The sequence below is a fragment of the Sphaeramia orbicularis genome, chromosome 16 (genome assembly GCF_902148855.1).
Source record: "Sphaeramia orbicularis chromosome 16, fSphaOr1.1, whole genome shotgun sequence".
NCBI classification, from domain to species: Eukaryota; Metazoa; Chordata; class Actinopteri; order Kurtiformes; family Apogonidae; genus Sphaeramia; species Sphaeramia orbicularis.
Window position 1 is genome coordinate 58,793,566 of NC_043972.1, and position 27,232 is coordinate 58,820,797.

General features: G+C 41.0%; 1 protein-coding gene across 1 annotated transcript in view; it reads right to left on the bottom strand.

Annotated features, from left to right (window-relative positions):
• LOC115435875 (semaphorin-7A) overlaps nt 1-27,232 on the bottom strand; it is an 89,718-nt gene that overhangs the window by 21,538 nt on the left and 40,948 nt on the right. Inside the window, exons 4-10 of the mRNA XM_030158488.1 lie at nt 22,600-22,695; nt 17,072-17,177; nt 14,031-14,138; nt 11,806-11,945; nt 7,537-7,715; nt 7,207-7,315; nt 6,147-6,354 (exon numbers count right to left, since the gene is read on the bottom strand). Of these exons, the coding sequence (XP_030014348.1) occupies nt 6,147-6,354; nt 7,207-7,315; nt 7,537-7,715; nt 11,806-11,945; nt 14,031-14,138; nt 17,072-17,177; nt 22,600-22,695 (946 nt within the window). The remainder of the gene's footprint in view (nt 1-6,146; nt 6,355-7,206; nt 7,316-7,536; nt 7,716-11,805; nt 11,946-14,030; nt 14,139-17,071; nt 17,178-22,599; nt 22,696-27,232) is intronic.

Sequence of the window (27,232 nt, forward strand, 5' to 3'; positions counted from 1 at the left end):
GTTACAGCTGTAGAACATCCACAGGACACTAAGAGAGTTCATCCAGAACTCTATGAGGCTGTGGAACATGACTCTGGAGGCCAACTCAAAACCACTTGTGCAGGTGAGCATCAGATGTGGTGTATATCAAGGAGATGCTCTGTCCCCCCTGCTGTTCTGCATAGGCCTAAACCCCCTCAGCCAGATCATCTCAAAGAGTGGCTTTGGGTACCGGTTCCGAAGTAGAACAACCATCAGCCACCTCCTCTACATGGATGACATCCAGCTGTATGCCAAGAATAAGCGGGACATAGACTCCCTGATCTACCTCACTCGGATCTACAGCAGAGACATGGGGATGTCATTGGACTAGATAAATGTGGGCGGATGGTATCTAGAAGAGGAAAGGTGATCACAACTGAAGGGGTTGAACTACCTGAAGGGAACATTACAGACATGCAGGACAGTTACAGATACCTGGGGATCCCACAGGTAACTGGTAATCATAAGGAGGCAGCTCAGAGGTCAGAGGTCACAGCCAAATACCTCCAGAGGGTAAGGCAGGTCCTGAACAGTCAGCTGAACGGCAAAAATAAGATCCAAGCCATTAACACCTCTGACCTACCAGTGATCAGATACCGATACTGGAATAATATCCTGGCCACTGGAAGAGATACAAGCCACTGATATGAAGACAAGAAAGCTCCTTACCATGCATGGAGGGTTTCACCCTAAGTCCAGCGTCCTGAGGATGAACACAAAGAGAAAGAAAGGGGGCCGAGGACTAGTAAGTGTCAGAACTACTGTCCAGGAGGAAACGGCAAACCTCCAGGAATATATTAAGAAAATGGCCCCCAATGACCAACTGATAAGTGAATGCCTCAAACAACAAAAGCCCAGTAAGGACGAGGAGCCAGAGGGGCTATCATGCAAGGACAAGCCCCTGCATGGTGTGGACCACCGGCAAACTGAGGAAGTGGCAGATATCGAGAAAACATACCAGTGGCTGGAAAAAGCTGGACTGAAAGACAGCACAGAGGGACTACTCATGGCTGCACAAGAACAGGACCTGAACACCAGAGCAATAGAGGCCGGGGTCTACCACACCAGACAAGACCCCAGGTGTAGGCTGTGTACAGAAGCCCCTGAGACAGTCCAGCACACCACAGCAGGGTGTAAGATGCTGGCAGGCAAGGCATACATGGAGCAGCATGACCAGGTAGTGGGCATACTGTACAGGAACATCTGTACAGAGTATGGACTGGAGGTCCCAGGGTCCAGATGGGAGACACCCCCGAAGGTGACAGAGAACAAACAAGCCAAGATCCTGTGGGACTTCCAGATCCAGACCGACAAGATGGTGATGACCAATCAGCCTGACACAGTGGAGGTGGAGAAACATCAGAAGACAGTGGTAGTGATAGATGTAGCAATCCCAAGTGATAGCAACATCAGAAAGAAAGAACACGAGAAGCTGGAGAAATACCAAGGGCTGAAAGAGGAGATAGAGAAAATGTGGAGTGTGAAGGCAACAGTGGTACCAGTTGTCAGGATCTGTGCCTATGTGATTTTCAGCTCCTCCCTTTTGGTCATGGACCTGTGTCTGTATGACCCTCAGTTTCTCCTGATTTCTTTCATCTGACTCACCTGCTGGCGCTGCATGGCTGCAGCCAATTATCTCTGGCCTATTTAAGGCTTTGGTTTGCAACCATGCAGCGCTGGTCCATTTCTCTCCATAACTCGGACATTTGTTCAACTCCTCTACGGACTCTAACCCAGGTTTTGTGTGGTTTTGTTTTTTATGGACTCTGATTTAGTTTTGTGTTAGGTTTTCTGTTGTTTGGTTTTCATTTTTGTTAAATAAACTTTTTTTTTTTTCCCTTCAGTACTGCGCATTTGAGTCCTCTCTTTTCCCCTTTGTGACAGAATGGACCAGCCATACCTGGACTCAGCCGGTACTGAAGGGACCTGTTTTTTCGTTTCTCCGTGTTTTAGTTTTTTATTCCGAGTTTCGTTCGCCTTTTTTCTTTTTTCTCCCTTTGTACCGTCACTCCGTGCTTCCCTGCCCCATATCCGGCTTTTCTGAGACTTACCCTTGTCCTCAGCGACGGCGGCTCGGTCTCCTCCGTGCCGGTTGGTTCGGGAGGTCCCGGAGCCGTCGGGTGCATACCTCGGTTTGATCTCCCGGTGTATCTCTGTCCCCTGTTTGTTTCCTGTCTTGTATTACCGGCGTTCCCATGTCATGTGGGGCCACGGACCATGTTGAATCCGGGCTCTCCTCCCGTGTTGTTTTTTCCGGTGCGTTTCTGTCTTTCGTCTGTTTCCTGCCTCGTGTTTCCAGTGTCCTATTCCTTGTGGGGACCTGGGCCTTTGTGGGGTCCCGGTTCTTCTCTTGTGTCTTTTCCTTCGTGTGTCTAATGATTTCAGTGAAGTTCATTAGTTCTGATCTGTCTGTCCATATTAATGTGTTTGTTCTGCCTGTTTAATTCGTTCCTCCCTGTTTGTCTTTGTCCGTGTGTGCCGTTTTCTGAGTGTATTTCTGAGTGTATTTCTGTGTGTATTCCTCTGTGTGTATTTCTCTGAGAGTGTTTTCTTTCAATCAGTCATTCCTTTTTGTCCTTCATTTCTGTTAGATTTTTTTTTTTTTCCCTGTATTCCTGCTAGATTGTTTGTCTTTTCCCTGTTTGTCCTTTAGCTCTGTTTCTTCACAGTTCATGTTCTTCAGTTCCATTTTGTCGTTCTCATCAGTTCAGTACTGTAGATTGTCCCTCTGCCTGTCCGTGTCTTTGTGTCTGTCTGTCCGTGTCTCTCTGCTTGGCCTAGTTCCCTTTTCCTTAGTACTCCCTGGAGGCTAGTACGCCGTCTGGTAGTTTCCCCTCCTTGAAGTCCGGTTCCGGCCGCGCAGCGTTTTTTGAAGTCTGATTCCGTTTGTCCGTGCAGCGTTCCTGAAATCTGTTTCTGTCTGTTCGCGCAGCATTTTTTAACCCTGTTCCTGTCTGTTCCTGAAGTCCGGTTCCATCCGGCAGCGTTCCTGAAGTCCAGTTCCATCCGTCCGCGCAGCGTTCCTGTTTCCCCTTCTCGGCCTCGCTCTTTGTGTCTCCCCGTCTCGGTCTCCCTCTCCGTTCCCCTGTCAGTCCAGTCTCAGAGTCCGTTCCCCTGTCAGTCCAGTCTCAGAGTCCGTTCCCCTGTCTGTCCGGTCTCAGAGTCCGTTCCCCTGTCTGTCCGGTCTCAGAGTCCGTTCCCCTGTCTGTCCAGTCTCAGAGTCCATAGCCCTGTCTGTCCAGTCTCAGAGTCCATAGCCCTGTCTGTCCAGTCTCAGTCAGCTCAAGTCATGGGTCCAGCCATAGTCCAATTCCAGTCGATGTCTGTAGTCCAGTCAGTGTTCGGTCTGTCTTGTCTCAGTTAGTCACTAGTCCAGCCATATTCAGTTCCAGTCAATGTCCTAAGCCCAGCTGGAGTCCTGTCTGCCACAGCCCTGGAGGTCCACGAACCAGGGGATTTTTCTGTCCTGTTTTGGAGGGGTTCTCACGTCCTGGTGGGAAGGTTTCTCCATGATCTGGTCCGGAGGGGCTACATCATCCTGGTTTGGAGGTTTTCCACATCCTGGTCCGGAGGTCTGTCCTGAGGTGCTTCGGCAGTCTTCCCGGAGGCTCTTCATGCCGCTTCACCGGGAGGTGCTTCAGCCTGTTCGCCCTGAGGTTCTGCAGCCAGTCTGCCCGGAGGCTCTTCACGCCGTTTCACCGGGAGGTGCTTCAGCCTCTTCGCCCGGAGGCTTTTCACGCCGTTTCACCGGGGGGTGCGTCAGCCTGTTTGGCCTGAGGTTTTTCAGCCAGTCTGCCCGGAGGCTCTTCACGCCGTCCCACCGGGAGGTGCTTCAGCCGGTCTCCCTTGTGGTTCTTCATGCCCCTTTTCGCCAGGATCCCCTCTACTATCCAGGATGCCCTGGTCTCCGTGGGGGCTTTTTTCGTATCTTTGGGGACGTCAGGATGCCGTCCCTTGAGGGGGGGGTCCTGTCAGGATCTGTGCCTATGTGATTTTCAGCTCCTCCCTTTTGGTCATGGACCTGTGTCTGTATGACCCTCAGTTTCTCCTGATTTCTTTCATCTGACTCACCTGCTGGCGCTGCATGGCTGCAGCCAATTATCTCTGGCCTATTTAAGGCTTTGGTTTGCAGCCATGCAGCGCTGGTCCATTTCTCTCCATTTCTCTCCATAACTCGGACATTTGTTCAACTCCTCTACGGACTCTAACTCAGGTTTTGTGTGGTTTTGTTTTTTATGGACTCTGATTTAGTTTTGTGTTAGGTTTTCTGTTGTTTGGTTTTCATTTTTGTTAAATAAACTTTTTTTTTTTTCCCTTCAGTACTGCGCATTTGAGTCCTCTCTTTTCCCCTTTGTGACACCAGTAGTGATCGGGGCACTAGGGGCAGTGACGCTCAAGCTGAGAGGATGGAACCAGCAGATACCAGGAACAACATCAGAGATCTGAGTCCAAAAAAAGGAATCCTAGGAACAGCTAAGATCCTGCGCAGAACCCTCAGGCTCCCAGGCCTCTGCCTGAGGACAATGTTACAAGGCAATGTTAACCATATTCTGCCTCAGTTAATCATTTACACACGTTCATTACAACCGACAGATCGCAGTGAATCTACAAATACACTAAACATTTAGAAACAGGCAGAATTTTGTTAAAATTATGCTTATTTCTCTGAAGACATTTCAGGTTCTTCATGTTTGTTCAGGTTTTTCACTTTTTTTTAATGAAAGGATAGTTTGTAAATGTAAACCTTTTCATGTAATTTTCCTTCTTTTTTTTTTACACTAAAACAGGGATGTCAAACTCATTTTCTTTCACTGGAGTCAGTGTATTTGTCGGTAATTGGATTTACTTTTCAGAAACAAAACAAAAACTAGTGGTTCATTGATTTTCATTTTGAAATGCAAGAATTAAAATTGAATTTCAAGACGTTTTTCTTTTTCCGTGTCAAAACAGATAAACCAAATTTTAAAGTGGATTGATTTTCGTCTTTTCTTTCTAATAACAAAAAATAAAGTTACTACCTGACAAATGGAAAAACTGACCAAAAACGTGGTCTCAGAAAATGAAAAAAAAACAAAAAACAGCCGTTTTTGGTCCGTTTTTCCAATTTTTTTTTTTCCATTCATGGGCTGCATGTTTGACACTTGTGATCTATATAATGTCTATTATTGTGGACAGAGGCAGTAAATCCAGGTGTAGATTACTGCACAAAGGGAGAATTGGATTTTCCTTGGTCAGGATATGTCCAGTCAGTCCAGCTGTGATTTACAAGGAGGACAATTAAGAACTGAAACTACGAATTATAAAAGAGCTGCAGCATCTGAAACTGACCACAATGAACATTTGACAGATAAACAGAACCACAGTGCTGCAGTTTCACAACCACAGTTTGGGATTGGCTCTGTCAACTCAACACAGATTTTTATTTGTAAGTTTTATTTATTTATTTTTTAATTTTTATCAATTACTAGCAAGATAATTACCGTTAATGAAAACTAACAAAATGATGAAAACTAGAATTGAAAAAAAGATTTTCGTTAACTGAAAAAAATAAAAACTATAATTAAAAGAAAATATGATAACTAACTGAAACTGTATTGTGTGTTTACAAAACTAACTGAAACGGATACAAATTACGAATAAAATTCTCTTCGTTTTCATCTTTGTCAGTGTCGGATTGATTTGAAATTGATTTATTTTGCTCTAGCAACTTTAGTCAGTGGCACCATACGACACTTGTGGTTTCCAGTCGTCTTCTGGTCCCCACTCTACCTGGAAACATGGAGACTAAAGTTGGGAGAAAGCAGCAGAGTCCTGTCTGGGATTTATTTGAATACGACAGAGAAGAAGAGAAAAGATATAAAAAAAACAAAACAAAACTACACTAAAAATAAGCCATAAGAAGAAAATAAAAACTAATAAAACCTAGCACACCTGCTCCAAAAATGAATTCAAACTAACTGAATTAGAGAAAAAAAAAGCCAAAACTAAATCAAACTAAACAATAATGAAAAATCCAGAACTATTAGAACCTTGATTACTACAAATCCAGGTGACCTCACGTGTGGTCCCGACCCAGAGGTCGAAAAACACTGATCTAACGTAAACATGATGTAAGTCAGACCGACCTGTTCCCAGGTACAGGACGCTGTAGTGCTCGTCGTTGACGGCCAGAACGATGTCGGCCACGGTGTGTGTGATCTGGTCGTCGGACGGCAGGTCCAGCGGAGCCACGCCCACAGGACGGATCACGTCCTCTATTTCTGGGTGGTATCTGATCACCCCCAGGTTTTTGATGTCATTGTGACCGCCTGCTGTGGAGTTTTTACGGACACACTGAAAAAAAAACAAAACACAAAAGCCATTCCTTCAGTTCAGACGGGGACCGGTGGACAGATGGACAGGTGGACAGATGGACTGATGGACAGATGGACTGATGGACAGGTGGACAGGTGGACAAATGGATGGGTGGACAGGTGGAGAGATGGACAGGTGGACAAATGGAGAAGTGGACAGATGGACAGGTAGAGAGATGGACAGGTGGACAGATAGACAGGTGGACAGATGGACAGGTGGGCAGATCGAGAAGTGGACAGATGGATAGGTAGACAGATGGACAGCTGGACAGATAGACAGGTGGACAGATGGACAGGTGAACAGATGGACAGGTGGACAGATGGACAGGTAGACAGATGGACTGATGGACAGGTGGATATATGGACAGGTGGACAAATGGATGGGTGGACAGGTGGAGAGATGGACAGGTGGACAAATTGAGAAGTAGACAGATGGACAGGTAGACAGATGGACAGGTGGACAGATAGACATGTGGACAGATGGACAGGTGGGCAGATGGAGAAGTGGACAGATGGACAAGCAGACAGATGGACAGGTGGACAGATGGACAGGTGGACAGATGGAGAAGTGGACAGATGGACAGGTAGACAGATGGAGAAGTGGACAGATGGACAGGTGGACAGATAGACATGTGGACAGATGGACAGGTGGGCAGATGGACAGGTAGACAGATGGAGAAGTGGACAGATGGACAGGTGGACGGATGGACAGATGTCTTTTCTTTTATCATCCCTTCAGTCTTTTTTCATCTGAACTCCAGTCTGACTCACAGCTGCATTGTTTCATCTCCATTCTTTCTTGACGTGGACTCTAAAAACAGAACAGACTCACCGTGCCCGGCCGCATCCCAATGAACGGACTACTGTAGCCCCTGAGTTTGGAGGTGGAGAAGGCCTGGTCGATGTCCTCGATGGAATAGGCACAAATCACTGTTTTACCCCTGAACAAACACACACACACACACAGTCATTTCCCCCAAAAGTGACCTTTGAACATCCATTTTTTTATAGTTGAATACATGAGAATACATGAGAATATATGAGAATACTGCCCCTGTGGACCGTGCTTTCCCGTCGGTACCTCAGGCAGATGGTTTGTCTTTTCTCTTTCAGATCGGTTTGAACGTTCATTCTTTTCTGTATAAAAGCAGGACTTCCTCACCATGCGTTTGAGAAGAGTCCGTATATGACCCCGGCTCGTTTGTCCTGCGCCGTCAGCACCACCGCCTGTCTGATGTTGTTGTACTGCTGCTGAGAGCTGCCGGCACCGCACATGACCCGGGCCTTCATGAAGGTGGTCCACGAGTCCGCCAGCAGAGCCTTAATGCCTCCTTCATCCACCTACAGTCAACACACAGACAAGAACACATGAGCATCTGGGGGGGGGGGGGGGGGGGGGGCACAACCAAGACCACAACTACAGGGGTATTTGTAACGTTTGAGTGCACCATGTGATTCCAGAGTTAAATACAGACAATAGCTTGACTCAGTTCTTCTGTAACAAAGGGTTTGTCTTTAAGAGTTTGGCTTATAGAGGGTCTGCACATGATGTCACCACTAGTGGAAGTCACCGTGGTTCCGCCCACTGAGTGGCAGAAAGAGGCAGATGAGTAGCGGCTTTGGTTTGAATACTGCGAAAACTTTAGAACAATCTAAAAAATGGGGCAGAGCTGTTGTGCCATTGATCGCACAAATAGATTTAACAAGCACTCCGAGCTATCGTTTTAGCGGCGACCTAAAGCCAAAGAAAGAAGAAGCAGATGGATCGCTGCAACTCGTAGAAATAACTGGAATCCAGACAACCAAACCTGGATTCATGTCAGGTAACGTTCATTTATGCTGTATTCTTGTGTACAATCATCCCTTAAATTCCATCTGGTTTTGGCTAACGTTCCTTCTTAGTAAAGCTCTTCATGTTAGCATCTGTCATTTAGTTCTAGACTTCAGAACTGAAACGTTTGTGTCTTCAGTTGTGTGATTCTGAACCTTGTGCTCTACATGATTTGTGAACTAGCTTAAACTGAGGCTAACCTAGTTTTCCAAATCAGGGGCTCCTCTAGCACAAAGCTGTTGGATCTGTGTTGGATCCAGTATTTGATGGGAACTCTCCTTAAATCTCCACAGTACCAGTAGATCATCCACTCACTTGGGTCAGTACTAAGGGTTCAACTCCAGTAAATCAGTGGTGAACTGTGAGCACTACTGCTGGGCCTTTACCGCCAACATCACCGCCAACAAAATGCATCTGCACTGACACAAAACCTCCAAAACAATAGTATGTTGAATTAAAGCACTCACCGGCTGGAATCCTCTAATGAACCAGGACCAGGATGGACACAACTCTGGGTCTGTTGGATGCTTTCAGCCTTTGCATTGGGAATTTTTTGGGCGTTGAACTCAGGTTCATGTAAATGTCAGGATAGGTGATTTCTGTCCCAGATCAGTGTTGGTAGAACACTGGTTGTTTGGTAGCTTGTATGGATCCATGTCCAGTCCAATTGTCTTTAATTTCATGTTCTATTCCACATTTTTCCTGGTCTGGCTGTAGTTACTGCTATACTCCGCCATGTTGAGCCGGTTTGTTTTCGCCACTCAGTCTGACTGAGAGGGGCGTGGCCTGGAGGGAAGTGACGGATGTGCATTCACTCTATTCCAGCTCTAACTTTACAGGTCAGATGAGTTTTGTCATGATGTGGCACTATACAAATAAAAAACAGTCCCATCAAGTCCAGTCCAGTCTAATCTAGTCCAGTCCAGTCCCATCCAGTCCAGTCTAATCTAATCTAATCTAATCTAATCTAATCTAGTCCAGTCCAGTCCAGTCCAGTCTAATCTAGTCCAGTCCAGTCCAGTCCCATCCAGTCCAGTCTAATCTAATCTAATCTAATCTAATCTAATCTAATCTAATCTAATCTAATCTAATCTAATCTAGTCCAGTCCAGTCTAATCTAGTCCAGTCCAGTCCAGTCTAATCTAGTTCAGTCCTGTCATGTCCAGTCCAGTAGAGTCCTGTCCAGTCCAGACACTAGGGTGCATCAGCACCGTTAGACTTGATCTTCTGAGGGTTATCACAAAGAAGTCTCAAGGGTGAAGGTAAACTTTATGATCCCAGAGGGGCAATTTGTTCTACAGCCGGCAGTATCACACGGACAACAAACCAACAATAAATACAATAAATAGTCCATTAAAGACAATAGCACCAACATTACAAAGAGCTATTCAGCAGAACAGTGGCTGCCGGGACCAAAGAATTCCTCATCCTATTGGTCCTAGATTTTGGAACTTTGTATCTGCGACCTGATGGAAGACACCTGAACTCATCATACAGGGGATGACTGGGATCATCCAGGTCTGACTGAGCCTTCTTCTGAGTCCACCTCTGGTACAACACAGTCAGGTCAGTGAGTGTGGTGCCAGCAGTTCTGCAGCACACTTTAGTGACGCCCTGCAACCTGTTCCTGTCCTGGGTAAGCAGTCACAGTCTGATGACAGATAATGACCAAAGCTTCAAGTTCAGACATTTGATGAGGGTTATGAGATAACTGTCCACATCTAGAGCCTACAGCCGACTGCCAGGGTCAGGGCCAGGGTCTGGGTCAGGGTCTGGGTCAGGGCCAGGGTCAGGGCCAGGGTCAGGGTCAGGGTCAGGGTCTGGGTCAGGGCCAGGGCCAGGGTCAGGGTCAGGGCCAGGGTCAGGGTCAGGGTCAGGGTCAGGGTCAGGGCCAGGGCCAGGGTCAGGGTCAGGGCCAGGGTCAGGGTCAGGGTCAGGGTCAGGGCCAGGGTCAGGGTCAGGGTCAGGGTCAGGGTCTGGGTCAGGGTGAGGGTCAGGGTCAGGGTCAGGGTCTGGGTCAGGGTCAGGGCCAGGGTCAGGGTCAGGGTCAGGGCCAGGGTCAGGGTCAGGGTCAGGGTCAGGGTCAGGGTCAGGGTCAGGGTCTGGGTCAGGGTGAGGGTCAGGGTCCCCTTATTTGTACCTGTAGGTAGGTTAGTTGTGCAGTAACAGTAGAGGACATGTGCATTCTATCACATTCAAACTAAACACAGACACAGAAGACAAAACAAACACACATGGACCAGTACTCATACAGACCCACTGATCTGGACTCAGATAAACATAAAGGATCAAATAAAGAAGATACTAGGACAAAGAAAATGTCAAACTGTAGTCACTAGAAGACCTCAGTAAAAGGTTAAAGGTTAAGAGAAAGGACACAAAGACTGATTTAAAAAACAAACAGCAGCGTCAAACTGAAGAAGAACAAACATCAAACTGTAATAAATAGAAATAAATAGAAATAAATAACGAGCAGATTTCAGTAAAAGGTAAAAAAGGTTCAAAAGTGCACAAAGATTTATTTAAGAAAGAAACAGCAGCAGAAACAGAACTGATCCAAAAACAAAACAGGTGGTTTAGACCTGAGGACTGGAACTGAAGCCACTGCTACACCTCCTCCTCTCCCTCCTCCTCCACTCCCCCCTCCTCCTCTCCCCCCCCTTCTCCTTCTCTCCCTCCTCCTCCTCCTCTTCCCCCTTCTCCTCCTCTCCCCCCTCCTCCTCCTCTTCTACTCACCATACAGATTCGTCCTATGCGTGCTCTGTATGGCTCCTCCTCCTCCCCCCTCTCCATCCTGTCCCTCCTCCTTCCCCTCATCCTCCTCCTCCTCCTCCTCCTCCACCTCCTCTTCTACTCACCATACAGATTCGTCCTATGCGTGCTCTGTATGGCTCCTCGTTCTACCCCCTCTCCCTCCTCCTCCTCCTCCTCCTCCTCCTCCTCCTCCTCCTCTTCTACTCACCATACAGATTCGTCCTATGCGTGCTCTGTATGGCTCCTCCTCCTCCCCCCTCTCCCTCCTCCCCCTCCTCCCCCTCCTCCTTCCCCTCATCCTCCTCCTCTTCCTCCTCCACCTCCTCCTCCTCTTCTACTCACCATACAGATTCGTCCTATGCGTGCTCTGTATGGCTCCTCCTCCTCCCCCCTCTCCCTCCTCCCCCTCCTCCTTCCCCTCATCCTCCTCCTCCTCCTCCTCCTCCTCCACCTCCTCCTCCTCTTCTACTCACCATACAGATTCGTCCTATGCGTGCTCTGTATGGCTCCTCCTCCTCCCCCCTCTCCCTCCTCCCCCTCCTCCCCTCATCCTCCTCCTCTTCCTCCTCCACCTCCTCCTCCTCTTCTACTCACCATACAGATTCGTCCTATGCGTGCTCTGTATGGCTCCTCCTCCTCCCCCCCCTCTCCCTCCTCCCCCTCCTCCTTCCCCTCATCCTCCTCCTCTTCCTCCTCCACCTCCTCCTCCTCTTCTACTCACCATACAGATTCGTCCTATGCGTGCTCTGTATGGCTCCTCCTCCTCCCCCCTCTCCCTCCTCCCCCTCCTCCTTCCCCTCATCCTCCTCCTCTTCCTCCTCCACCTCCTCCTCCTCTTCTACTCACCATACAGATTCGTCCTATGCGTGCTCTGTATGGCTCCTCGTCCACTCTTGCTGTTTTGTTGATCTCACTGAAGAAGAAGTAGATCTCCTCCTTGTACTTCTGGGATGATGGGATGATGGCTGCACCAGCGAACTGTGGGTCTGGGGGAGGACAGGTCACATGTGGCGGCTCACATGGCTTCACTTCATTTCATTTGTGCTCTCAATCTTTCAAGTATTTTTAATTTAGTTATTTTTATGATTTTTTTTTTTGTATCACCTCTTCTGAAGAACACACAGCCTTCACATATGTGCAGCTGGCTGATCTAAGTGGGTGTGGTGTAAATAATGACACTTCTGTATCACAGAGCTACCAGTCCAATAAATAAACTGACCATAAAAGGAGGGATAAAGAACTGGAACCTCCATACACTGTAAAAAAAAAATCTGTAATTTAACAGAATTTTCACTGTTTACTTTAAAGATTTTTCCTGCATTTGTAATATACAGAAAAATATCAATGAAATGACAAAAACAGACTGTGATTTTACATGTCAAATGTAAAATAACACGAAACAACTGTAACTGTGAATAACCATAAAATTTCAATCTTTTAAAAGAAATTTTGCCTTTTTTCACAGAAAATACAGTTAAAATACATTTGCAAATGTATCAGAATTTCACAAATATTTCCTTTCTATTTATGAGATTAAACTGTTAATTTAAAGTTTAAAACTGTAAAAAAAATAAAATAAAATAAAACTTTCAACTGCTCTAAATCAGAAACTGGAAGTGATTGAGAAAAAAACTTAAAGAACACGATTTCCTCCTTTTCCTGCGGTGGCCCAGAGGTGCAACAGTCCAAAATATTATCCATATAAGAAAAAAGAAAGATAACAGCCCAAAAAATTATCCACCAGCACAAAAAATCATCTGCTATAAGAAAAAAAAAGCCATTATCCACCTTTTCAATTAAGGGGGCGCTGTTTACCTGAAAGGTCTCTTGGTTTTAAATTAAGGCCTCCACAAAGAATAAAAGCATAGGCTGAACATTTTTAAGGCCTTCAGCTAATGTGGCTAATGCTAACGAAGTAACCCACCAAAAGCAGAGGTCAGTGCGCTAAAAATAAACTTATTTTAAAAATATATAGTGGATAATTTTTTGGACTGTTCTCTTTTTTTCATAGTGAATGATTTTTTGGGCTGTTCTCTTTTTTTCTTATAGTGGATCATTTTTTGGGCTGTTCTCTTTTTTTCTTATAGTGGATCATTTTTCGGGCTGTTCTCTTTTTTTCTTATAGTGGATCATTTTTTGGGGCTGTTGTCTTTTTTTTCTTATAGTGGATAATTTTTTGGGCTGTTCTCTTTTTTTCTTGTAGTGGATCATTTCTTGGGCTGTTGCACCTCTGGGCCACCGTATTTTCCAGCTGAACATTGTGGTTGAAGTCCTATTCTTCCGCTTTAACAGTTCTGAAGTTAAAGGTGAATGGAAATAACAAAAACAGGCACGAAATAGTGACATTTTCTGCCATAACTCTGAAATGGGAAATGATAATGAAAAACGAAAAAATACATCACCTGCTACTTTTTTAACCCTTTATAAAGTGATACTAGTCATTTTTCTGGATCTGCAAAACTGACAGAGTTATGGGTGAAAATTGAGTATCTTGAAAATCATGACCTTATGTTTGACCTTTCATGGTCATCCAAGGTCAACAAAACTGGTACCAAATGAAAGGTTGTATCTGACTTTCTGTGAGTCGACAATACAAAGTTAGTTGATATCCATCTTAGTTTTCAAGATAGAAGCCGTTTTCTGAATGTGCAAATCAGGCGCTTGAGCTGAACTTTGGCCGATATCTGAGCTGAACTTTGGACGAATGTTGACAAAAACTAATCAGGTCGACTAGAGAATATGGACAATTATTTGGTCATGGTTTGAGATCAATAATGTTTGAAATGTGACCGATAGAGTGCAGACAGACAGACAGACAGACACAGACAGACAGACAGACACACACAGACACACACAGACACAGACAGACACACACAGACACACACAGACATAGACAGACATAGCACCAATATGCTAGCCCTCCGGTCGTCAGTACCCTCCTTGTGTTTCTCCCTTGTGTGTTCTTTCTTGTGTGTTCTGACAGTAGACGGTGTACAAACAGTTCCATCCACCATCTCCGTTTGCATGAGTCTAAACCTGTTCGCTGTCTGTGTGACTTCCCTCCCACTCACTCAGCAGCCAAATGTTCTCCGTCTTCAGGAGTTTCTGGGTGCCGAACGTTCGCCGTATGGAGCCAGCATGACCTCCCACAGAAGACAGAGCAGAATACAGACCCCCATCTGAGAGGAGAAGAAGAAGAGGAAGAAGAAGAAGAAGAAGAGGAAGGTTAAAAAAGACTAGGCCACAGTGAGTGTGATGGATTCGAACAGGGTTCAGAGAGAGAGGGAGGATGACAAATTGGACAGACACAGACAAGGACAGAGTGAGACGAAGACAGAGGAAGGACATTATCCACAGAGAGGGAGACAGAAAAGAGGTAGAAGACTGAGGAGAGGACAGAAGGAGACATTATCAAATATAACTGACGGTTCCCATCAGCACAAACCCATCCGTCCACTGAGGCCTCTGTCTCCATGGCGACGCAGAGGACAGGCCTTTGAAATGGTGGCATTAACAGCTTAATGAGGACAGATCATTATTGGAATGCAGCTGGACTCCGAAGTGGACCACAAGAATATGTTCTGTCCGGGGGGCGCTGCTGGTCTTTCAGACAGGGGGAAGCTCATTGTCGGCTTTCATCAAAAAAATTGGTCAAGTTATTTAAACATAAATTTGTCCCTCCGTTCCTTTTTAAGAAAATGGTCAGTGACCTTATCCTACCAAGTAAACAAGAAAACACTGAAATTATGTTAATTTGAAACAAAGAAGTCCAATGAGTGTGTTTTATGTACAGTGCAAGAAATGAACAAGTAATTTCGTAATAGTTTCTCTCTCGATTTCACAGCAGAATGTGTGACGGTATTAAACTGAACTGTGTCAGTGAAGGAGTAGATCTGAAAACAGCTGTCAATCAAACAGAATTCAGCCTTTTGACCGATCCTCCAATCATCACGTTGAAGCTCAGCGTCTGCACTGAGCAGAGATCGAATGAGAAAACACAGACACGGGAATGGAGAAGTGAACAACATCCAGTCCACTGATTTGTGATAAAACTGATTCTGAACGAACTCGTCTGTGAGATGAACGTGTTCGAACACATTTGGAGTCAATGACATGTCAACACAACCGTACGTATTTAACCATTTAATTTTCATAATTTTAGGGGAAGCTGAGTTTCCTCTGCAGTCTGTGAGAAATCACCTCTGATTCTGTCCTATAACAACTTCATATCTTGGACCATGAGGCTTTAATGTTGATAAATCTGTTGAATCAACAAGGTGGTCTGATTGTTCTTATGCATCATTAAGATTGTTTGTACTGAATGGAAAATAATTACATAAATGTGATGCATTTTGATTCATTTTGCTTATTACATAAGCATAAATAACATGTAATTCAAACAAATATATGCTATTTATCTTGTAGGTAACCTGATTATTATGCAATTCAAGCAATACACTCTATGTATTTTAAATAAATACTCTCATTATTATTAATTTAGAGTAATTACACTTTATTAACACTACAGACATAATCCTGAGGATTATGCATTTCAAATAAATAGGCTTTATTACACTAATGAATATGAATCATGTAAGGTTTATTTGGTAGGTTTGTGTCAAAATTATCTAAAAAACAGTAAATGGGAATTTATCATGTGATAAAATTACATAAATCTTAAAAGTTAGGGTTAAATATTTCTGTGAGTGCAGTGAAGGTCTGGTCCAGTCCACTCTGCACTCAGACAGATCAGGTCTGTTGTATGTGTTCGTTCCTCACTCTTCTTCTTCTGATTAATGAACAGTAGAATGTGGGACGTCCCTGTTTAGATCATGTGTGTCCTCTGAAGACCGATAAGCAGCCAATTAGAGGTTCAACTCCCTGCAGAGCAAGTGACTAAAAACGTCCACTGACCTCAGAGTCAGGATGAGGGGGTGTTTTATTAAATGAACGCATTCTCAAGTACAGATCACCTTAAACGACAAAAGGAAAAATCGATTCTGAGTCACAACGTATTAAACAATCAGTGAAACTGAATATGAGGTCGTAACATAAGATAAACTGGTGCGTTCCAGTTCCTGATAAACACACACTTGAACTTCCTTAAATGCTTTGAGTTCCTCCCAAATTTCCTCTAACTCGACGATAAAAATCACTCTATTGCTGACACTTGTCACAGAGTTGGAGGATGTTTTAGGCAGAGTTTAAGCTCAGCCCTGGATGATACTTCTACATCTGTCTTTTCGAGGATCTGCTCTTGAAGTGTTTTTATGATACTTTGGTGAAAAGTGTCTCTAATTTACAGGCGATGATGAAAAGAGACAGAGATAATAAGAGACAGATCCCCTCTGGGAGTACGGGACTCCAAAGTGTCACGTTAACGCTCCGAAATGAAACGAGCTCCGTTCACATAAAGACTGAGAGACATCCTTTGTTCCAAAAAAAGATATAACACTGAGCAACTGAAAAAGCAGCACCTTTGAAGAGCAACGACAGAGTGAAACTAAATATGTCATAGAGTTGGGATTTGAAGAGACTGAAATGGAGCTTTTGAAATACTCTAGTACAAAGGTTGAAATGTCCTTTTGCAGAAGATGTTCCTCAAAATGTGATGAATACGTCAATAATTAACCAAAGGACCGTCGTTACATTTAATAAAGGGTCCAAATCTGATCAATACGTCAATAATTAACCAAAGGACCGTCATTACATTTAATAAAGGGTCCAAATCTGATGAATACGTCAATAATTAACCAAAGGACCATCGTTACCTTTAACAAAGGGTCAAACTCAGATTAATGCATTTCAAAATGGTTGGAAAATCCATAGTTTTTTTTTTTTTAGTTTTTTTGGACATTTTTATATGTCCATTTTTATAGTCGAAATAGTCAGCCAATCAAGCTCCAACTGGGTTCATATTGGTCGTCCAACACATATCTAATATCATTTCTGACATTATTCATGCTATCGGATCTCCTTGGTGTGAACGTGTTAACTGTCCCCCTTTAGTTCCAACAGAGGTGACCCATCTCAGTGGACCTCTGGGTGGTCTTCAGCGCTCTATATGCATGTTCATAGAAGGTGAGTATTTCTGTTTTGGAGTCTTCTTTACCTGCGGTCAAGGTGATGGATTTCTGGGAGGGGTAGGCGGGTGAGATGTCCGAGGCTGAGGCTATCTGTCCATTTCCCTGGACGTCGGTCAGCACCGTGTCATTGACCTGCCAGGAGACAAGGAGATGAGTGGGAGTTCAGGGGAAACGTCACCTTGAACCTTCACTTCAGTCCTCAGTTTGGCATAAAACAGCCTTTACTTGTACTTGATGTTCCAACAATAGCACACCTGCCAGGGTCAGAGTTCTGACATTGGATAATTACTGTAATGATGAATATATTTCAGATGAAACAAGTTCTGTAACCCAAAATGTAGCTTCTTATTCAATCGTCCAAGAGAACATTATGATGTGGGGCAATGCAAAAAGGAAATGTAATAATAATAATAATAATAATAATAATAATAATAATAATAATAATAATAACAATAACAATAATAATAATAATAATAATACATTTTATTTTTATTGTACTTCGATCACAGTGCTTTACAACATACAAGAATAAAAGAGCAAGAGCACGATACAAAACAAAATTCAATAAAACAAATAAAAACTATTCTAAATAAATATGATTCCAGTGAAAGCAATTCAGAAAAACTTCAGTTCATAGTAACACCATAAGACTCAAAACAACAGGAAAGGAGTGGGTCTTAAATACAGAACAGGCCCGTTCACTGAGCCTAACCCCAACCCCAACGCTAACCCTAATCCCAACCCCTAACCCCAACCCCATCTGTAACCCCAACCCTAATCCTAACCCCAACCCTAACTATAACCCCAATCTTAACCCTAACCCTAACCCCAACCATAACCCTAACCCCAACCCCACAACAGTCTTTTAGTTACAGATGTTAAACACTGAAGACAAAAAATACTAAGTGAATTAAAACGGTTGAGAAAGTTTTATTGCCTATAAAATGTTACAGTACTGTTTTTTTTTTTTTTTTTTTTTTTAAACCCTTACAGGTGCTATGTTATGCTTTTATGTTTTCAGGAATATAGAGTTAAAGGCCAACAGATGTTTTTTCACCATAAATAATTCGGTTTAAATCCTAAAAAACCTCCACATTCTTACTTCACTCTAAAAACTTGTAAAGGATCACTCATCTTTTTGTCCATGCAGAGGTTGTTTCTACATTCTAAATCAGTGTTTGGGGTCAGGACCTCATGTGGGGTCGCCTGGACTTCAAATGGGGTCACCTGAAATTTCTAGTAATTGATAAAAATAGAATGAAAAACTTAGGAATAAAAAATATATGATGAATTGAGAGAGACAATCCCAATACATAAAAGACATGACAAACTGTGGTTGTGAAACTGCAGCACCGTGGTTCTGTTTCTCTGTCAAATGTTCACTGTGGTCAGTTTCAGATGCTGCAGCTCTTTCATAATTCATAGTTTCAGTTCTTTTTTGTTCAGTATTAATTGTCCTCCTTGTAAATCACAGCTGGACTGACTGTACATATCCTGACCAAGGAAAATCCAGTTCCCCTTTGTGCAGTAATCTACACCTGGATTTACTGCCTCTGTCCACAATAATAGACATTCGATAGACTAAATGTCCTCTGAAATTAACATTTATTTGCAACACAGCATAGCAAACTATTACATGATCAAAAATATATTAATTTTAGCCCAAAAAAAATGTCTTTGTTTTGAATGTCTGGGGTCACCAGAAATGTGTCATGTTAAAATGGGGTCATGAACCAAAAAAAGGTTGGAAACCACTGTTCTAAAGGGATGCGTGTTTCAGATTTGGGTGTTTCAGGGGATTCGTGGACCCTATTGTGCAGATGTAGAGTTCATGTGAAGCACAAGAGTTAACTGACTGTCTATATGTGAAACACTGAGACAATGCAAGCGCTTGACAAAACAAAGAATATATTATGTAATATATTTTATATACCCAAACATACATAGACACTATTTCAAGCTGCACATTTACACTGTAAAAAAATCTGTAATTTAACATAATTTTTACCATTTATTTTTATAGATTTTTCCTGCATTTTTAAGACACAGAAAAATATCAATGAAATTACAAAAACAGACAGAGATTTTACATGTCAAATGAAAAATAACATGAAAAAACTGTAACTGTGAATAACCATAAAATTTCAATTTTTTAAAAAGATTTTTTTTTTCACAGAAAAATAGTTAAAATACATTTGCAAATGTATCATAATTTCACAAATATTTCTTTTCTATTTATGAGATTAAACTGTTCATTTAAAGTTTAAAACTGTAAAAAAGAAAATAATAAAACGAGATAAAAATTACTGACAATTAACCGTAAAAGAAGTATGTGTTCTGTCAGTTTATCCAGACTTGTTTGTTAATTGACAAATATCTTGTGTAATTACAGGAGGTTTCACAACAAAAATGCTGAATAAATGTATTTTTGTGAATGTTTAACATTTATAAGCATTGATAAACTGTCCAAATACAGTTTTTATCAGTGGATTGGACAACTGAGTCTCATTGAAAATTATATATATATATATATATATATATATATATATATATATATATATGTAATTTGATTGTTTTAATACATGTAAATATTCTTTATTAAACATTAAAAAGTCAAAAAAAAAAAAAAAAAAAAGCAAAGCAAAATCTCATGTAAAGTTAAGCCAAAAAACTGTATTTTAATTATGGAAAATTACTGTATTTTTATGAGATGGTTATTTTCCGTTATTTTACAGTATTTTTTCGGCACCCCTGCTGCCAGAATTTTACCTTTTTTTTTCTGTTTTTTTTTTTTTTTTTTTTTTTTTTTTTTTTTACAGTATAACATTAAGTGTGTGCGTACTGTGCAGTTAAGGCCCAGACAAAAGGCTGTTCAGTCCAAAGGCAGAGGCCACAGCTTACTGGGTCTTATCACAGACAGCGCTTTACCACCTGAGTGTGTTGTCCTTATTTAGCCGTCCAGCTGTGTGTTCAGCAACAAAAGGCAAAGTGAATGCAAATCTGGGACACATTATTCACCCACTGAAAATACCAGGAAACCAGCCTCAGCCTTCGTCAAACCAACAAAGCTCCGTTTAGTTTTAGTAAGTGAACCCTAATTACAATTGATTTTGTGATGATTCAAACCATGGTTATAATATTTGTGGATTTTTCATTATAGTTTAGTTTTATTTAGTTTTGACTTTTTTTCTCTAATTCAGTTAGTTTTAATTCATTTTTAGAGCAGGTTTGCTATTTTTTATTAATTTTCTTTTTTTTTTTTCTAAATGCTTAGTTTTATTTTATTTTATTTTATTATTATTTTTTTTTTTATACCTTTCATCTTCTTTACCGTCATATTCAAATAAATCCCAGACAGGACTCTGCTGCATCAAGACTGTATTTGGATTATTTATGCAAATCAAGCTGAGAGCTAGCTTAGCATCTGAGTTGAGCTTTGAACATTTTATTGAGTTTCTATTGAATTTTTTTTTTTTTTTTTTCTTGACAGTTATAATCGAGAAGTTAAACAAAACATTCAGAGGACTGTGTCGTTGAGTTTACTAATAAACATAATACGTGGGTTGCTAGCGTTACTTAGGTTTATTAGCGTTAGCATGCTAATTAGTGGAACTAGTCTGAGTGGTGTGTTTCCATGTTTAAACTTGAACACCGTTGACATTACAAACCAAGTTTATAATAGTTTTGGATTTTTTATTCTAGTTTAGTTTTATTTAGTTTTGACTTTTTTTTCTCTAATTCAGTTTGTTTTAATTCGTTTTTAGAGCAGGTTTGATAGTTTTTATCGGTTTTTGTTATTTTCTAAGTGCTTAGTTTTAGTATTAGTTTTACTTTAGTTTCAGTTTTTTTTTTAATCTCTTTTCTCTTCTTCTCTGTCGTCGTATTCAAATAAATCCCAGACAGGACTCTGCTGCTTTCTCCCAACTTCAGTCTCCATGTTTCCAGGTAGAGTGGGGACCAGAAGACGACTGGAAACCACAAGTGAACACAAGTGACGGACCCTTAAATATCATATGGTGCCGCTAGCTAAAATTGCTAGATCGAAATAAATCAATTTTGTATCAATCCGACGTTGCCAAAGACGAAAACGAAGGGAATTTTATCTATAATTTTTATCTGTTTTAGTTAGTTTTGTAGGCACACAATACAGATTCAGTTAGTTATTGTTTTTTCTTCTAATAATGGTTTTTATTTTCTTTCTTTCTTTCTTTCTTTCTTTCTTTCTTTCTTTCTTTCTTTCTTTCTTTCTTTCTTTCTTTCTTTCTTTCTTTCTTTCTTTCTTTCTTTCTTTCTTTCTTTCTTTCTTTCTTTTCTTTCTTTCTTTCTTTCTTTCTTTAGGATCCCCATTTGCTGTATCATAGCTGCAGCTACTCTTCCTGGGGTCCTTACAATAATCTTTAAAACTAGTCAATGCGAATAACATACAATATAATCATACTAAATAATTTTCACATACTACATAACATGACAAAAATAATAAACAACAAACAAAAATACAGACACGACAGCTCCTTCAGGTCAGCAGCGGTATAGTATATACAGTACATATATTCAATTAACCCATTAACCCATAAAAAAACAAATAAATCAATAAAAACTTCCACATTGACCGAACCATTGTAACTTTGTTTTATCGTTCCTTTGTTGAGTGTGTTTTCTCTTTTTTCCTGGTGCCGTGGTTCGCTCAGACCTCAGCTGCAGAGAAACTCACTGAATCAAACAGTCAGATGGTACAGTCACCTGATTGGTCAGTCCCAGCCTTGTCCCGCCTCCCTGTCCACTAAACAGGTCCAGAGGATGGATGCGCCAGTTCTTAATAATGACTCCCATCCTTTACCAGCTGAATTCCAGCTCCTTTCCTCTGGACAGAGGTGTTTAGTCCCAGGTTCAGGATACAGCGTTTATAAAAACAGCTTTGTTCCTGTCGCCGTCACTGAACTCAAGAAGAAACAGTGACAATGCACTTTATTTACTTATTTTAGTGATTTATTCTATTTCTTTGCTCTATTTATTATTATTGTGACTTCAAATTTTTTAATGTTAATGTTCTTATCCTGGTTTTTATCCCAGACTGTTTTTATCTTCTCTGGGTTTTTATTGTGTTTTATTGCATCTTGTTTCTTTTTATTTGATCTTACTTGTTTATTTGACTCTTTTACTTATCCATGTTGTTATACTGTTGAATGGTGGAACACTGAGCACTTGTTGTCTTGTCTAGACGCTTGTTTAAGTACCTGCCAAACAGGTTCAATATATGTCTTGCTGTGATGCCAAAGTAATCACTTTGACTGCAAAACATCTAAAAATCTACCCACGGGTACAAATAAAGTAACCTTGAACCTTGAAAAAATAATAAATAAATAAATAAATAAATAAATAAATAAAAGAACAATTAACCCATTATTTCAGTTAACGAAAATGTTTTTTCAATTCTAGTGTTCGTCATTTCGTTAGTTTTCGTTAGCGATGATAACCTTGATTCAGACTCTGGCAGCAGCTTTGGAAGCAGCTTAAGGTGGTATTTTCAAGGATTATTGTCTGAGGAAAGTCTTACCAGCATCCAGCACCTGGGGCTCCCAGCGTTGGTTCCACATACGATGAATGTGTCATTTACTTTCTGAATGACGGTGATGAAGTTATCGCACTCCAACTGTGAGGAGAAAGAGCAAATGAGTCAAAGGCATGAAAGGAGAACAGAAGACAGAAAATGAGGTAGAAGCAGAGACAAGAGCCAAACAAATATGTAGAGAGGAAGAAAACCCACCGGACAAAAGGCCGAGGTTATGTGTGTGAAAGTGATTATGAGTGACGGAAATGGCACAAAGATGAAGCTGAAACACAACAAATGGACAGAGAAGAACAAGGAGAGGGAAGCCAACGATAGACTACCACACAAAAGAGATTAGGAGGAAAAAGAGGATTGCTCAGAGAGAGAGATTTAAGAAAAATATTGGAAGAGATCCACAGGCTTCACATTTTTGGCAGGCAGCAGACAGGAGCGTTACCCTGCAGTACAGCACCGCAAAACGTCCAAAAGGCACCATTTATTCATTAAACACACAAAGTGGATTATGAAACCCAAGACAGGAGCCAATGCAGAATGAGCAGCGACCGTCAGCCTTACCTTCAGTGTAGTACCTGATGTGAACTCATGGTTCTGCGTCCATGAAACCGAAGCCAAAGCTTGTGTAAGTGTGTGTGGGTGGGTGGTACGGAGGCAGGCGGGTGGGTGGGTGGGTGGGTGGTGGGCGCCACATTTGGTGTGTGTGCGCTTTTATTTGGCTGTTGTGCACTTCTGTCCTCATAAAATCCACTCTGAGTTTGTCATCCTTCTGCCAAGTTTGAAATGATAAAGTTTAAGAAGGAACTGGAGTCGACTGATGCATAAAATCTGAACTAATGTTTGGTTTGGTTTGGTTCGGTTTGGTGAGGACACGGTGGTCGAGCTAAAGTACTGTACACATTGATGGTAATGGACTAGGGATGTAACGATTACCGGTATAACGATAAACCGTGGTAAAATTGCAGACAGTATTACTGTTTAAATTCTAATTATCATGAGAACCGTGTTTGATTACCGCATTTTCCAGAGAAAACGCCTATGTAAAGATTTGCTTTTAGGTCAAATATTTCAGTATAGTTTAAATTATTACAATTTTAATTTTCTATACCTAATATTTGGAACCAATATTCACTTTTAAAGTCTGTGAAAAGGTTTGTTAAACATCTTTGTGTTATTTATACAATAAAGTACCGTACTTTCCGGACTATAAGCCACTACTTTTTCCTCGTTTTGAACCCTGTGGCTTACACGATGCAGCTCGAGTATAGATTTATACAGGCTAACGGCCACCCGGGGGCGTTCTAGCAGGAAGCACAAAAGTGAGACAGACAGGAGGAAGAGGTGATGAAGAGGAGAAGTTTGAATGTGAACTTTGAACAGTCATTTTGTGTGTCATGCACAAACCCTCATCATGGAAAACACATGAAGAAATGCATATTCTGCAGCTTTTAAGTTCAAAGCAATCGATGCGTCTGTAAAGAAGGAAACAGAGCTGCAGCACGGAAGTGCCATTGAGCAACAACAGAGGAGAGACGTAGAAGGAGTGTGACGGAGCCTTTGAGGATGTTCAACTCCAACACTGAAGAAGACGACTGCAGCGGTTTAATGAGCAGAAGGAAGATGAAGATGCAGATCACTGACTTTTCTGTTTTTTTGAACCAGCCTGTTCCTGCTGTTTTACTGCCGTGTTACAGACACTGTTTGGAAAAAAGCAGTGAAGGGATGGAAATAAATATTTAAATAATCTGTCTGTTTACCATCTGTCTGTGGAAATATCTCATGTCACAACGTGGACACCTGGGGCTTATAGTCCGGTGCGCCTTATAGCCCAGAAAGTACGGTATATAAATTTTTAAAATCAGATTTTATATTTTTTTGTATTTTCTGGCCTTTTATGTTGATGTAGTCCACAGGTGTCAAACATATGGTCCGGGGGCCAAATCCGGCCTGCCAAAGGGTCATATCCGGCCCATGGGATGAATTTGTGAAATGCAAAAATTACACTGAAGATATTAACAATCAGTGGTGTCAGAAACATTTTAATTCAGGTTCCACATACAGACACACACAGTCCAATTAGATTTCAAGTGGGTCAGAACCAGTAAAATATGATCAAAATAACCGATAAATAATGACAACCCCAAATTCTCTCTGTTTTTTTTTTTGCTGTAAAAAAGTAAAATTACATGAAAATGTTGACATTACCAAACTATGCTTTTACAAAAAATGTGAATAACCTGACCAAATATGACCAAACGGAAATGTCTTAAGAAAAGTAAATGCAGTTTTACCAACATTCTACCTGTTACTAAATGTTTTGTGCGATTATAACACACGTGTAAATGATAAACTGATAAACTGAGGAAGAATTTTGTTCAAATTACACTTGTTTTTCTTAAGACAAGTTTTGAAGGTAACTTTGTAGATGTAAACCTGAACATAATATAATTTTAATTTTTCACTGTTATTATTTTACTGGTCCGGCCCACTGCAGATCAAATTGGGCTGAATATGGAACTGAACTAAAATGAGTCTGACACCCCTGGTTTAAATTCTAATTATAACCGTGTTTGATTACCGCACTTTTCCAGAGAAAATGCCTATGTAAAGATCTGCTTTTAGGTCAAATATTTGAGTATAGTTTTTAATTTATTACAATTTTAATTTTCTATACCTAATATTTGGAACCAATATTCACTTTTAAAGTCTTTGAAAAGGTTCCTTAAGCATCTTTGTGTTATTTATGCAATAAATTATATACATTTTTCAAACAGATTTTATATATTTTTTTGTGTTTTCTGGCCTTTTATGTTTTTATAGTAAGTTAAAGTGAAAAAAATAATAGGCAGATAATATAAATTAAGTTGGACTCAGTAAAATACTATCATAATAATGACAACTCCAAATTTTTCTCTTTGTAAATGTAAATATTTTCATGTATTCACACTAAAACAAAGTATAATTTTGCAAAAAAGGCAAATAACCTGAAATGTCTTAAGAGAAGTGAGTACAATTTTAACAATATTCTGTCTGTTATTAAATGTTTTGTGTGTTTGTAGATCCACTATGATCTGTAAGTTATAACGTACATGTGGAAATGATAAACTGAGGCAGAATATTGTTAAAATTACACTTATTTTTTCAGTTTGTTTATGTTATTCACATTGTTTGAAAGGATAGTTTGTAGATGTAAACCTTTTCATAATGTAAATTCACTTGTTTTGCTAGTAAAACGTAGAGAAAAGTTTTGAGTTGATATTATTTATATATTTTTATGTTATTATTTTACTGGTTTGGCCCACTGCAGATCAAATTTAGCTGAATGTGGAACTTGAACCAAAATGAGTTTGACAGCCCTGATATAGTAGGTTAAAGTGAAAAAATAATAGACAGATGATATAGATGAAGTTGTGCTGAAAAAACAGATCCCAAACATGGGTATAGTAAACATTTGTTTATTTAGTATATAAAGGCAAAATCAAAAGGACTGAAAAACAGACAAAATAGGCTCAGACCACTAAGGGTTAATATTTGAATGTTTCTGACACAGAAGGGACATTGTGCCAATTATTTTATTTGTTTGTTTGTTTGTTTTTTAATACAACTTGGTTAAATTATTTCAGTGTGTATATCAGTACTTTTTGAACATTTTGAGCACAATTTCAACAATACAATAATAATGATAACCGTGATAATTTTGGTCACAATAACTGTGATATAAAATGTTCCTATCGTTACATCCCAATAACGGACCGGACTGTTTCCATTTAGTGCAGCTCTGTATGGGTCCGGTCTGAGACAGCGTTGACGGGCGTCCATGTTTACATACCTCTGGCTGTGGTTTGATGACCTCTTGTGGTCGTATGAATAAGTGCTGGAAGAAAAAAAGTGGCATAAGCCAGCTGATGTCATTAAATCTGGACAGACCTTCAGGCTTCAGAGAGTTCAGCATTCCTTTAGTGTGTCAGCATTCCACGTTTAATAACAGCCTCTGCACCACATGAGTCTGATCAGGTTGGATACATATCGGCTAAACTTTTCTTAGAGGTCTTAGTTCTGTCTTTGTGCATCAGAAATCAATGTCAGTGAATCCAAAGGAACTTTGTGTTGGTAAATGACAGTTGTTCAAATGGACAGGATTTCAGTTCTGTTCAACATGTTGATGCTCATATGAACTATGTTTTCAGCTCAAAAATGTCCAATTTCAGCACAATTAATGCTATATTTTCATGTCACAAATGGCCAAGTTCTATTTGAACTGAATTTACCTGAAAAACAAATCTTCTCTTCTTTTGGATTCCCCAGTTTTTCTTCCCAGATTCTCTCCTCCATATCACATGTTTTATTTGTACAGGTTCAATCTGGAGTATGGTGCTGATCCATCCTGCTTCTGTTCCACCAATACATACATGAAGAATGGCACACAGCACTGTTTACATCAACACTTTTACAATAAGAAGCATTTTTATACAGAAAGAACAATTCTAGATTGTTCTTTCCTCTTTAGTCTGGTGCTAAACTATCCAATAAATAATAGTGCTCCTAGTTTTTGCACAGGGATCATTAGTGTAAACGCTGACATGGCTGCAGAGCATCAGTATGATGGGATCCACAACAACCATGT